This window comes from Ambystoma mexicanum, chromosome 12, assembly GCF_040938575.1.
Source record: "Ambystoma mexicanum isolate Mex_15411 chromosome 12, UKY_AmexF1_1, whole genome shotgun sequence".
NCBI classification, from domain to species: Eukaryota; Metazoa; Chordata; class Amphibia; order Caudata; family Ambystomatidae; genus Ambystoma; species Ambystoma mexicanum.
Window position 1 is genome coordinate 665,128,355 of NC_090936.1, and position 13,726 is coordinate 665,142,080.

General features: G+C 49.5%; 1 protein-coding gene across 1 annotated transcript in view; it reads left to right on the forward strand.

The window, feature by feature from the left end:
* The window catches only part of DLD (dihydrolipoamide dehydrogenase), a 644,498-nt gene that overhangs the window by 466,321 nt on the left and 164,451 nt on the right, over window positions 1-13,726 (forward strand). Inside the window, exon 11 of the mRNA XM_069629155.1 lies at window positions 11,365-11,554. Coding sequence (XP_069485256.1) covers window positions 11,365-11,554 — 190 coding nt within the window. The remainder of the gene's footprint in view (window positions 1-11,364; window positions 11,555-13,726) is intronic.

Sequence of the window (13,726 nt, forward strand, 5' to 3'; positions counted from 1 at the left end):
GCCAGCTGTTTCCCACCTTCCCCTGCACTTGCGCGAGCTCAGTGTCACTTGGCCTAGTAAGATCGTTGTCTGTCTTCCCTCTGTTCCCCCTCCCTTGCCTTGTTGCACCTTGAAACATGCGTTATAAATGCCATATATCATTCCATACCATCATAGTCTGTCGCAAGTTGCTGAGTGCTCTTGGCTAGACGCCTTTATTATCAAAGTTTAATATTATATTTCTATTTTCCTCGGCCTTAGTCTGCCGCCTCCAAGAATTATTATGCGCTCAATGGACAGGCGGCCTCTGCATCGAAGAGAATCCCTCGTTCGATGGACATTGACCGCGGCCTACACCAATCTCACTGGGCTTCGGCCTTTTACAGCAGGGAGAGCAGAGGGAGGTCATACACTCTTTATTTACAGAATGCTTATTTCGAGGGATTGGGTCCTCCGACGTATTCCATATCTGACAGGTAATGTCCACAGCTGTGCTGCTTCGGAAAATCTTCGGCGTCTGCGTCGATGATGTCGATGTGCCGTCCCCGGGGACTTTCTCCGACGTCCGACGTGATAAGTAGGACGCACGACGCCCATAGCCTCAGTTCAGTTTTTTCCGCGAACGTGTTCGCTTCGTGAACCTCGGTACGCATCGACTCTTTGGAGTTTGCTGTTTTCAATTCTCGGTTCGTTGAACCTGTTCAGTTTTTTGTGAAGACCTGTTTGTGGCGATGTCTACTTCGTCTTCAACCCCGCGTCCAGGCTTCAAGAAATGCGGGGACTGTGGGTCCAAGATGTCGGTCACGTACTCGCACGACGCCTGCCTCTGGTGCCTCGGGGAGGCCCACGATACGGACGACTGTGTCGACTGCCAGTCGCTCACGGCAAAGGCCTTGCGGGAATGCAAGAAGAAGCTGTCGGTAGGTCGGGTGTCTAAGCCCCGGAAGTCGAGGTCTGCAGGGCTTTCGATGGATGACTCGAGGGGGCGACTCTCCTCGTCAGAAGTCCAGCGGGTCTCCTTCCAGGAGTCGGTCTCGCCACTCCTCCGCCTCTTCGAGGCATTCCCGGAAGCACCGGCATCGGTCACCTTCCCCGTCCTCTTCCGAGAACTCCGCCCGTCTGCAGGTCGCTTATCCCTCCATGCAAGCGACACCGGAGGAATGGGCTTCCTTCGGAAGCAGATGCTAGCGATTCTTGAATCGCAGGGCACCGGTCCGTCCGCGCCTCCAAGTGGGGTCGGTTGGCACCGGTCGAGAGACACTGCTGGCGGGAGAGGTCCCTCTCGGACAAGGGTAGCCGTTCTCGCCATGCCCGTTCCAGGTCCCTGTCATCGACGCGCTCAAGACCGCGTGATCCTGTGCCATCTTCGAAGAAGACGACGCATGTGGCGCCGAGGTCGTCGACTATTTCTCTCGAGGCTCCGCCTCCGAGGGGGTCGTCGACGCTGTCGGCACCTAGGTCGTTGAGAGACACGCTCGGAGCTCCGGCTTCGAGGCCTGTGTCGACGCCGTCGATGCTGGCGGTGCTGCAGCTGACGTCGACGCCTTTTCTGTCGGCGCCGGCTCGTTGGGCGCCCTCGCCGCCTTTTGAGGCGGTGGTGTCGGAGGGGCCCCGTGGCACGGGGTTAGCCCCTAGAAAGGCTCTGGCTAAGGTCAGGCACTGCTTTGGTCCCCAGATGTCTTCCTCTCCCCGCCTGGAGTACATTTCAGAGGGTGATGAAGGCTCTGATGACGGCTTGGTTCCGGTGACGGTTCCAGATGAGCTTATCTCGGGCCATAGCCAGTTTGATGACCTGAGGCAGTCACTGCATGATGCCAGTGGACTGGACACCTCTCCGGAGGTGGAGTTTTGTAGGCCGGAGCCTGGCGCTCATGCCGATTCTTCATATCGACGCCTTATGTCTTGGGTCACCGAGTACTTGGGTTGGTCAGCTCCCCCATGGGAGTTCGTTCAAGATGATCTCACGGACATCCTTGATCTTGGTCCCCCCACTGACCCGGTTTTGCCGTTTCATATGGCTCTGCAGAGAAGGGTGGCGGCGGCTTGGACTGCTCCAGAGAGTCTCCCGGCAGTGGGCAAGTCTTGGTCGCAAAAATACTGTCCAGCCAGTAGCTACCCCTGCTACTTGTCCAGGCACCCCACTCAGGAGAGTTTGGTGGTGCAGGCGGCTACGGCCCCGGCAAAGCAGGCGTTGTATCCTACCATCCCTCCGGATAGGGACGACAAACGTTTTGACGGCTGGGCAAAGAAAGTGTTTTCTTCAGGGGGGGTATGGCGCTTCAGACGGCCAACTCCATATGTGCCTTGTCTCGTTTCACACACACTCTGTGGAACTGTTGCTTTAGCGGCTGAACGTATTCCCAAAGGGGACGAACGGGATGGTTTCCTTGCTATGGTTCAGGATGGCAAGGATGCCATGTGTGAGGCCGTTCAGTCGGGTTTGGACATGGCAGATTGTGTCAGCCGGTCCATGGTGGCGAGCACCGTAATACGCAGGTTTGCGTGGTTGAGGAAGTCTGGGTTCGCTCCTGATGTGCAGTCCCGGCTCCTCAACATGCCCTTTGACGGTGAACACCTTTTTGGCAGCAAGGCTGACGAGAGCCTTGAGAGGTTGCAGACGTCCAAAGCTGCAGCGACGTCGTTGGGCGCTGCAGTTCGCCAACCTCCGCCTTTTCGTCCTAGGGGACAGCAAGGGAGGGGAGGTTCCTTTCGCTATTACTCGTCCTTCAGTAAAGCGAGAGGAGGTAGCAGTCAAAGAGGCCACCGTAAGAGTGCCAGAGGTGGAAACAAGGGTACTCGAGGTGCCAACGCTGCTCGGGCAGTTGCCTCTTTGCCCTCAGGCAGCGCCGCAGCCGCTACCACTCAGTCATGAGGCCAGGTCCCATGGTTCGCCGGTTGGGGTAAGGCTGGCGCAGCATCTTGTAGAGTGGCAAGCCATTACTTCAGATGTGTGGGTTCTGGAGATCATAACCCACGGCTACTGTCTTCCTTTTCGGCAGAGGCCTCACAAAAATCCACCTGGGAACCTCTCTTTGAAGAGTCCGGATCCACTCCTTGCGCAGGAAATTCAAGCCCTGCTGTAGAAAGGCGCCATAGAACTGGTGCCTGTAGCAGAGAGGAACAAGGGATGGTATTCCCCTTATTTTTTTATTTCGAAGAAAGACGGGGGATTGAGACCTATCATGGACTTGCGCGGTTTGAACAAACTCCTCAGGAAGGACAAGTTCAAGATGGTTACTCTCTCTCAAGTCCTCCAGGCCCTTCAACTTCAGGACTGGTTGGTGTCTCTCGACCTTAAGGATGCTTACTTCCATGTGCCGATCCATCCCAAGCACAAGAAGTACCTGAGGTTCACGGTTGGCGACTCGCACTTTCAGTTTCGGGTCCTGCCGTTCGGATTGACCTCCGCCCCGAGGGTTTTCACCAGGCTCATGGGGGTGGTGGCAGCGCATCTCAGGAAAGGGGGGATTCACGTCTACCCCTACCTGGACGATTGGTTGATCAGGGGGAGCTCTCCCGAGCAAATCCTGGATCATCTGTCCGTCACCTGCCACTCCCTTCACAAGCTGGGCTTCTCCCTCAATTTAACTAAGTCCCATTTGACACCAACGCAGCGGCTCCAGTACATCGGAGCAGTGCTCAACACATCCCTGGGGCAGTGTTTTCCTCCCAGGTGAGGGCTCTTCACGTTCAACAGATGGTGCACAAGTTTCAACTTGCCCAGAAATCTCCCAGCGTCCGAGTTCTTGAAATTGATCGGCCTCAGGGCATCCTGCATTCTTCTGGTGCCAGAGGCTCGTCTGCGGATGAGATCTTTGCAGTGGGCACTCAAGCTCCAGTGGTCTCAGTCCTCCGGCAGGCTGTCGGACCCTGTTCAGGTGCCGCCCTCGGTCGCCCAGGACCTTCTGTGGTGGGCCGTCGAAGGCAATCTGATGAAGGGGGGGGGCCCCATTTTGGCTGCCCTGGCCGGAGGTGACTATCGTGACAGACGCATCCCTCACAGGATGGGGAGCTCATGCCAACGAGTTGACAGTCAGTGGTCGTTGGTCTCCGTCGGAGTCCAGACTCCATATCAATCTGTTGGAGCTGAGGGCCGTCAGGCTAGCCCTGAAGGCTTTTCTGCTGACTGCGAGGAAAGAGTGTCTTGATTCTAACGGACAACACAGTGGCCATGCACTACCTCAACAAAAAGGGGGGGCAGGGTCACTTCCTCTGTGCAGGGAGGCGATGCAGCTCGAGTTCTGGGCCATCCAGCAGGAAGTTTCGATCTCGGCTGTTCATCTGGCCGGAGACGACAACGAGACGGCGGACGCTCTGAGCAGGCAGAGCACAGTCTCTCACGAGTGGGAGCTGGCTCAGGAGATTCTCCTGGAGATCTTCGCCCTTTTGGGGGACCCCTCAAGTGGATCTTTTCGCCTCCAGTGTCAACCGGAAGTGCGAAAGGTTTTGCTCGCAGGAATTTCCTCCAAAAGGAGCCTTAGGAGACGCGTTCGTGGTGGAGTGGTCATTCCCACTGCTGTACACGTTTCCTCCAGTCCCCGTCATCCCGCAAGTACTGCGGAGGTTACAGAGGTTTGGTTCCGGGATGATCCTCATTTTTCTGGCGTGGGCCCAGAGGACATGGTACCCGGACCTTCTCGACTTGTCCATCTGCCCTCCACGGCGTCTTCCCTACGAGACAATCTGCTCTCACGGGAGGGGGGGGGTCAGGTTCTCCATCCAGAAGTCGGATCCCTCAACCTTCACGCTTGGCTTCTGAAAGGTTGAGGTATAAGGATTGGGACCTCCCTGAAGACGTGATGGAGGTGTTGCTCTCGGCCAGGCGGCCGGCAACAAAGTCTCTGTACCGTTGCAGTTGGAGAAAGTTCTGCGACTGGTGCAGAGTTAAGAATGTGGATCCTTTTGAATATGACATTCCCATGGTTCTCTTTTTTGCTTTCTTTGGCCTACAGGGGCTTGCAAGTGGGGACCATTAAAGGTTACCTGGCGGCGCTGTCCATATTTAAGTGCTCGTCTGAAGAGTGTTCCTATTTTAAGATTCCTTTAATTTCTCAGTTTTTGAAAGGGCTCACTAATATGTTCCCTCCGTCACCTTTTCTGGTGCCCGGTTGGGATTTGAACCTTGTTCTTAAGTTTCTTATGGGTGCTCCGTTTGTCTTTACATTCTTGCCCTTTGAGACTGTTAACTCTTAAAACTGTGTTTTTGGTTGCGGTTACTTCTGCTCGCAGAGTGAGTGAGTTACAGGCACTTTCAGTTAAGCCACCCTTCACTGTGTTTCATAAGGACAGGGTTGTCCTTAGAGTTCGTCCTTCTTTTCTTCCGAAGGTGTTTTCGGAATTTCATTTGAGCCAGAAGGTTGTTCTTCAGGCCTTCTATCCTCCTCCACATCCTGGTAAGGAAGAGGAGAGGCTCCATAGGCTTGATCCTAGGAGAGCGTTGAGCTTTTATATTTTGCGCATGTCCCGGGTCAGAGTGGACGATCAACTTTTCATTGGTTACGCTGGAAAGCGTTTGGGACAAGCTGTGACAAAACAGGCTGTGTCTTGTTGGATTATTTTAGCTATCTCCGAGTGTTACCGCTTGGCGGGTAAGGACCCTCCGGCTGGCTTGCGGGCCCATTCTACCAGGGGAGTGGCTGCGTCTACTACCCTGCAGAGGGGTGTTCCTATTCGTCACATCTGTGATGCAGCCACCTGGGCTTCAGTACATACTTTCGTATGTCACTACTCCCTTGATTCCATCAGAGGGAAGGATCTGGCCTTTGGCAAGGCAGTCCTATATTCCGCAATTTGATTGGGCATGATAATTTGTGTTCTATATTCTTTTCCCACCTCCTTGCTTGGTACTGCTTTGGGAGTCTGTCATAGATATGGAATACGTCGGAGGACCCAATCCCCTCGAAGAACAAGTTACTTTCTTACCTGGTAACATTCTTTCGATGGGATGGTCCGACGATGTATTCCATATCGCTCCTCTTTACCTTCCCCGCTGCAGAATTTCTTTTGCGATTGCAGCTTGCGTTCCGCAAGGCCTTGTGTGTCTGTCTGGCAAAATACTGGTGGCACACGTTCTGGGAAAAAACTATAACTGAGGCTATGGGCGTCGTGCATCCTACTTATCACATCGGGTGAGGTCGGCCGTCGGAGGAGGTCCTCTGGGACGGCGCATCAACGTCATCGACGCAGGACGCAGACGGCGAAGATTTTCCGAAGCAGCACACCTGTGGACATTACCTGTCATAGATATGAAATACGTCGTCGGACCATCCCATCGAAAGAACGTTACCAGGTAAGAAAGTAACTTGTTCTTCTCCACCTTTTCTTCCCACTTGTTGTCGTGTTGCCTTTTTCCTCCACTATGGAAAATACACCTTTTAAATTCTGCTCTTCTTACGGTCGAAAATATCCCTGGAAGGACACTCACCGGGTGTGCATCCATTGTATCCCACGGAATCGCATTTAGGAGCATTGCAAGTCCTGCAAGCTTTTCCGCCCCAAAACCCTAAAAGATTGGCAGACAAAACATTGGGCCTACCCACACAATGCAGACGAGGCCTCCATAGATGTGGTGGGGGAATCTGACAGCAGCGTCGGCGCATTTAGTGACACCGAAGACCATCAAGGTTTGACAGAACCCTAAGTGTGAGCACGGGATGGAGGGGGAATTAGTGGGGAACCACCTTCAAAAGTGTTAAGACTGGACAGCTATCAACCCGGCACTTCCACTCAAACATTATTCACTACAGACAGTCAAGGCCCTTCTCAGGACCTATTTACTGTTGACCCTTCCAACTCACAGGATCCAAAAATGACCAGATCAAGCAAAGTCCAGATCAATATTATGATGACGACCCTGACATTTACATTATGCCATCCCGAAACTACCAAGATCAGCCTGTGGCTGACTCCCCCATAGGTTACCAACTCCAATACAATGAGCTGCTTCTAAAAGCTGCACAACATTTGAAAATAGACACACAAGTGATCCAACGTGACAAGAACTTTGTGGACGGCATTCTGGGGGACAAAAGAGCAGTAACCCAATTTATCCCCATTTTACAGTCGGTGCAGAGACCCATCCAGCCGTCCATACTGATGCCTAACCTTACGAGAACGGTTTATCCCTGCATTGAAAAATATTCAAGCCAGCACCAACTGTCCCCCTTTACATTAAAGTTCAACTAAAACCTGAATCTCTAGTTACAACAACAAGATAGAAGGCAGGCACACCCCCAGCGTCCGTGGAGGCACCTCAAGACAATGAGCACAACGATCTATACTCTCGGCAGAAAATTTTCCTCCTCCGCTGCATATCTAACAAGAACTGCAAATAGCACCACCTTACTGGGCACTTATAACTGCCATGTGTGGGATTCACTCCAACAGCAAATCAATGTCGTCCCTGAGCCCTTAAAGTCTCAACTCTCTAAAACCATCATCGAAGAGAAACAGGTTGCAAACTGCATCCTAAAAAGGAATCTGGACGCAGCTGATGATGCTGGACGCATTGTAGCAGAGGACACCTTATTCAAACGGCATGCTTGGTTAAGACAGTCTGGCTTCAAACTTGAGACGCAAGCAACTGTTCTAAATATGCCAATAAAACCAAACTTATTATTTGGCAAATCAGTAGAGGATACATTAAAAAGTGCAAAAGAAGAGCACGACACACCAAATTCACCTGGCCAAATAACTAACAAGACTTTTTGTCCAGCGAGGGGCGTTTAACACCCAGGGCTTTTTTGGTGGGCCAGGTCCACAGCGCTTCACAGGGTTTAGCCAAGGAAGCCAGCCCCCATCCTGGGGTAACGCACAGCGACAGTCAACTGGAAAATTGCAAAGAGGCTATGAAAGATCTAGAAGTAGAGGTAGAGCCTCTGCCACAAGAGGCTCCCAGGCCTCTTAAGCAATGATGCACTGATTATGGTTCCCTCCCATGCAACTCCAGTTGGAGGTTGCATTTCTCAATTCAACCACACATGGGGGGGGGATCACATCCGACAAGTGGGTGTTGTCCATTGTGGCAGGGAATACTGCATCAAGCTTCTGAAGTGAACCCTAAACCATCTGCGAAAATATCGAAAAATTACGCCACAAGAAAGACTAATTCTACTACAAGAAGTTAAGCCCCTACTGGAAAAAGGCGCAATAGAAATGGTCCAAGTAAACCAGGTAAACAAGGGTATTTATTCAATGTACTTCCTTGTACCAAAGAAAGACTTGGCTATGTGACCTGTACTAGACTTGCGCCCAGCAAACACATGTGTCAAACCTCAAAAGTTTTGCATGACAGCAGTGGTCGAAGTGAGCGGGAGCGGTGCTCCTCTACTTTTTTAATTGACCTTTTACAGCTCCTATACTTTTATTTTAAAAAGAAACCGTTCCGGAATGGTTTTGTTTTAAAATAGAAGTGTAGGAAGAAGTTGAAACTTGCACTTTCAGTGCACTGAACTGAACATTCCCTTAAGCAGCAGGTGCAAGTGTTTGGGAGTGTGTATTGTGTGTGGAGGGGACAAGGTGATGGGGTTTGTGGGGAGTGGGTGCAGACCGGCACGGAACATAATTCCACTACTTCTTTTCGAACACTGCGTGACAGTGCTACAGGAAGTAATTCCTCTATTGAAACAAGGGGATTTCCTGGCAACATTGGATATGAAAGATGCATACTTTCATATTTTAATATTCCTAGTGCACAGAAAATATCTACGCTTCAAAATATCGGGCAAACATTACCAGTTCAATGTCTAGCCCTTTGGCATTTCATCAGCCCCAAGCGTGTTCACAAAGGTACTAGCGGTAGTGGCAGCACCTACCCAGAGAATCAATCCCAGTGTACTCTTATCTGGGTGACTAGATAATAACAGGGGAAACGCCACAAATATGCAAATTCAACACCCAAAGAACAATCAAGCTGTTGTTCCAACTGGGATTCTTCATCAACGAGAAAAAATCAAGTTGTGTCCCCAGTCAAGTAAAACAATTCCTGGGAGCAATTATAAAGACTCAAGAAGAGCTAGTCTTCCCCTCAAACGAAAGAGTATAAAACATGTTTCAAGTACCTCAATACATAGCCGGTTGACAGATAAGCGTGCGTAAGGCTATGCGCCTGCTTGGAATGATGGCCTCATGCATTTATCTGGTCCCACACGCATGGCTTTGAAAGCGCCCTTTGCAAGAGTGGTTAGTGAAACAATGGTCTCAGGCAAATAGTCAGCGGGACGATCTAATGGTTGTTTCACTAACCTTGGTACAAGCTCTACACTGGTGGACAATAGACAATATGTAAAAAGGGAAGCCTTTTCGCAATCCCAGTACAAGCCAATTTCACAACAGAAGCCTCACTCAGGATGGAGTGCCCATTACCTTCATCATACAGCACACTGGGTATGGACATATACAGCCAAAAACCACATAAACCTACTAGAATTGCTGGCAATCCTCAAGTGCTACAAGCCTTTCAGCAACACTGTGTGGGACAAACAGCGCAAGTCCTCACAGTCAGCACCCCTGCCATGTTTTATCTAGACAAACCGGGAGGGACACATTCTCTAAGTGTATCCCAAGTTAGCCCAAAAGAGTGGGCGCTTAAACCGAACATGTTCATAATTTTGCAACACGTTCCAGGGAAACCCAATGCTCTAGCAGGCATTCAAGTTTCAACTTCATCTTCTGAACAAGGTCCCCACATATATACATCTGTCCCTCATTCACACTGCTGGACCAAGCTCAGTCAATCAGACAGAAGAGCATTCATGCAGGCAGGCAGCCAATCGGGCTCACCGTGCATTCTAACCATTCACTTCCACCCAGACACCCGTAACAAGGAATGAAGATTGGGGCAAGCACCCAGCCTTTCAGCACACCACACTGCATTCATGTCAGTTTCAGGCAGGGCTGTCTCATTCTTTGTGTCTCACACACACAGATACCAGACACCCATAACATAGAATGCATATTGGTCACACACTCTGTTCACGCCGGTCCCACCCTAAGGGTGTACCCACAACATACAGTCATTGGGAAGGCTCGAGCCAGTCTGGCCTGGACTTGTCCACAATACCATATATGGTTCTTCCACCCAACAGCCAGTCAGGGGAATAGACAAAGTCTGGGCTCCCCAGGACTTTGGGAAAACAGGGTAACGGGTAATGCAAACCAAGAGGCCACAGGGGCCATCTTGCCTCCTAGCAGTAATCCACAGATTTCTATGGCAGGGCCTGGGTATCCCAAAATGGAGGATACTCGGAGCACCTGTAAAATTCAGCATGGAGCTGCCACCTGCCTATACCCTGCTCTGTGGGCCACACATGGGTACCCAAAAACATACACTAGGGGTACTGGGTTGTACCCCACCCATCGGTGCCATAAGGGTATCCCAACAGTATCTGTTCATAACTAAAAGGAGGAAGAGCTGCACTGCCAGGAGTCCCACGTGGACTCCTGTGCAGAAAACAGCACATAACACACAACACACATAAGGGAGCACATGACAAGGACATGGAGGTCCTGTCCCTCCAATGCATTTCCAGCATCACATGGATAATACCACTGAGTATTTAGAAGCAGGAAAAATCTGGCATGAAGCACCTATAGAAGAATATACATTTTGAAAAAGAAAAAATAAATACGTACAGACTGGCCACTGGATTGAGCCTCATTTTTGCCCTTGGCCTTTTCGCTATAATTTGGGGGACTGCAACATCGGCACCTGTTCACCCAGTCAGAAGCAAATTCATTCATTCCACACTAACTCCCAGTTGCGCATATACTGCTCCTAGTTGTTCCTAAAGAACAAATATTAACTGGGCCGATGAGGGTCCCGGTTGACCTTTGACACTGTATGGGACCCGTGATTCTGGACATTAATAACACTGAACAGTTTATCTGTAACTTGTAGAATATTAAATACTTTTAAAATACTTTTAGTGTGTGCATTACCTTCTTGAATGTTAGATGTGTTGTAGTGTACCAGACACCGCCCTGCTCACCTTTTTAAGTGTTGCTCTACTACTTTGAATATTAGGAGAACCCAGAGGACTTGAAGAGATCCTTGTTGCTTAGCATGTGGTCAGTTACCCCCACACTGAGAACACAAGCCTAAACGAATTTGTTCTAACATGAAGGGTTACCCTAGGGAGGAGTCCCTCTGTGAATACCTTTAATTGAGTATTGTGGAGACGAGATGATCCACATTAAGCCTCTAAGATCTGACTCCTCTCAGTAACTTCCTCACTTCTACCTGAAGTATTCATTCAAGCTTGCATGTCTGTGGCCAATTCAATGCTGAACTCGGATTACGGGTCAGTAGCCTTTTCTTGCAGCATGGTATGAAGTAGCTTTTGTATACAAAGTGACTAACAGCCGCTTCTCTTTTTCTTTCTACAGTATATATGCTATTGGTGATGCTGTTGCTGGACCAATGCTGGCTCATAAAGCTGAAGATGAAGGTATTATAAGTGTAGAAGGGATGGCTGGAGGTGCTGTGCATATGGACTACAATTGTGTGCCATCCGTGATTTACACTCACCCTGAAGTAGCCTGGGTTGGCAAAACAGAAGAACAGTTGAAAGAAGAGGTATTACTTGGTTTAAGAAATTCTTGTTTTCATTCAGATATTTTGCATTCTATTTGCTAAATCTACATCTGAGCAATATACTCAGCTAAGAGTGGTGTATGTTATCACAACTATTCTTTTGTGCTGTGAAACGGCCTCTTGTCATGCTGGGCGCGCAGCTTGAGCCACAAGAGAATGAATGCTGCACAGAATGCACCAGCCAAAGTACTGAGGGCACCACATGCGAGCTGCGAGAAATAGCAGTGAGTTTTGCAGGCAAAAGGGAGGGGAACAAGGAAGAACAAAAAAAACAGCAATCTTATTAGACCCAGTGAAATTAAGAAAGTGCATGGAAAAGGGGGAATGTGCATTGAAGGGGGGAGATTTGGAAATTGCGGAACAGAGGAAAGAACAAAATAAATACTAAATAAAATGAATAAAGGCGATAAACCATGGTAGTGCGACCAGCAACTGGCAGGTGATGGTTTAGTCAAATAGGGTATATCTGATAAGTGCAGAAGAAAAGTGGGAGGAGGACTGTATGGGTACAGGTACAGAACCCTGGTGCAAGGGGTGGCTCGGAAGCAGTGCAGGAGGCTGGCAGGGTCAGCAGGTACCTGGGCCCGAATGACAGAGGGTGGCCAGGTGCACAATGCCAAAAGAGAAAATAGATCAACAGGGGAGAAGGGAGGCAAAGGCAGAGGCAAAGAGGAAGGTCTTGAAGTGCTTCGGGAGATTTAGATTAATTGTATAATTGGCTACATAAATCATGGGCCTCCAACGGGAGGAGGAAAATGCGGAAAAAAAGCCTTCACATTTGATTTATGGATAAAGATAATTGCAGAGTGCAGCCATGCCATTGTCAGCTGTATTTAAGGGGAATAAGTGCCCAAGTACACCAGAGGCTCAAACTACCTAGGTTAATCACATTGCAAAATAAGCTCTCTGGTAACGTGACTGTGGAGGCCCCTTCATGCTCGGTAATTGATTATTTAGGCGAAGAAAAACCTGCAATAACCAAAAGGGGAGAGATGAAAGAAATGAGCACAGGTTCTTAAAGAGATTTCAATACCATATAATGTATTTGCCTCTCCCATGGAGCTTCCCAGACTCTCCTATCAAGAGACTGGGAGGAATTGGTTGGTAACTGCAAAAATATGTCTGCAACCCCGCCTTTTAGAGTAGATTTCCTTTCTTGAGTGAAATTCCCTCAGCAATTTTTGCTGCACTCTTGGTTTTTATCGGACTCTCCTGATTGAGTTGGGAATTTTTTTCCACACTCGCTCATTGTTTTACTCTGTACTTGAGAACCCATTTTATATCTTTTCTGATACTTTTCGATGGAGTTATACTTTCCTCCATGTTTTCTGGCATCTACCCTTTTACTATTGCAGTACACAGCCCTTCCTGTGCAGTGCAATATTGCTGGAAGCTCTGTAAGCTTTCCCTTTTACTTTACCTGGGTTAAATACTGTTAACAGGGCGGGAGAACACTGTTGTATCCCTCCTGTATTTTATTTTGTGAGATCAGCGCTCCCCACCTCATGTTGACGGCTGAGGGGAGAAATTGCCTCCCTTTTTTCACTGTTCCAGTAACTTTTAGTTACTATTACACATTTTCCGACAGCCTGATGGCAATATACCTTTTTGCATGACTTTTTGTTGACTTCTACCGCAGCCTGTCTTTACAGCTGCAGTAGGGACACGGGGGTTAGCATTTGTCTGAAATATTGGCTGTACTTTTTTAAGCCCTGTTCATGATGACTTGTTCTTACTTGAGCCTTCTTCCTTCATAGGTGGTGGAGGTCTTGATGGGTCTTTTATCTTTGGCGGACTTCCCATGGAAAGACCTCCAAGGCTCTGAGTGCCTGAAAGGACAGGAAATGGGAGAGGTAACTGAAACTGTGCCTGCCTGGAACCAGTTTGTACTGGGGGGGCTGGCTGTCCCGCTGGACAGCGGCCCCCTTATTTGCATGAAAGGCTTGAATGGAGATTGGTGGGCTCTGCCAGTTTTCTTGCATTAAAAGGTGGGGGTCCTTGAGCTGAACCTCAAGAGTCGACCACTGGACTGAAGATCTGAAGAGGAATTCATTGAAGGATGTCCCAGCAACTTCCAAGTGACCGCCAGAAGCATTGAGTGACTGTTGAAGACCTAACCTTGAATTCTGAGCAACAGGGAAGATCTTTTGAAGA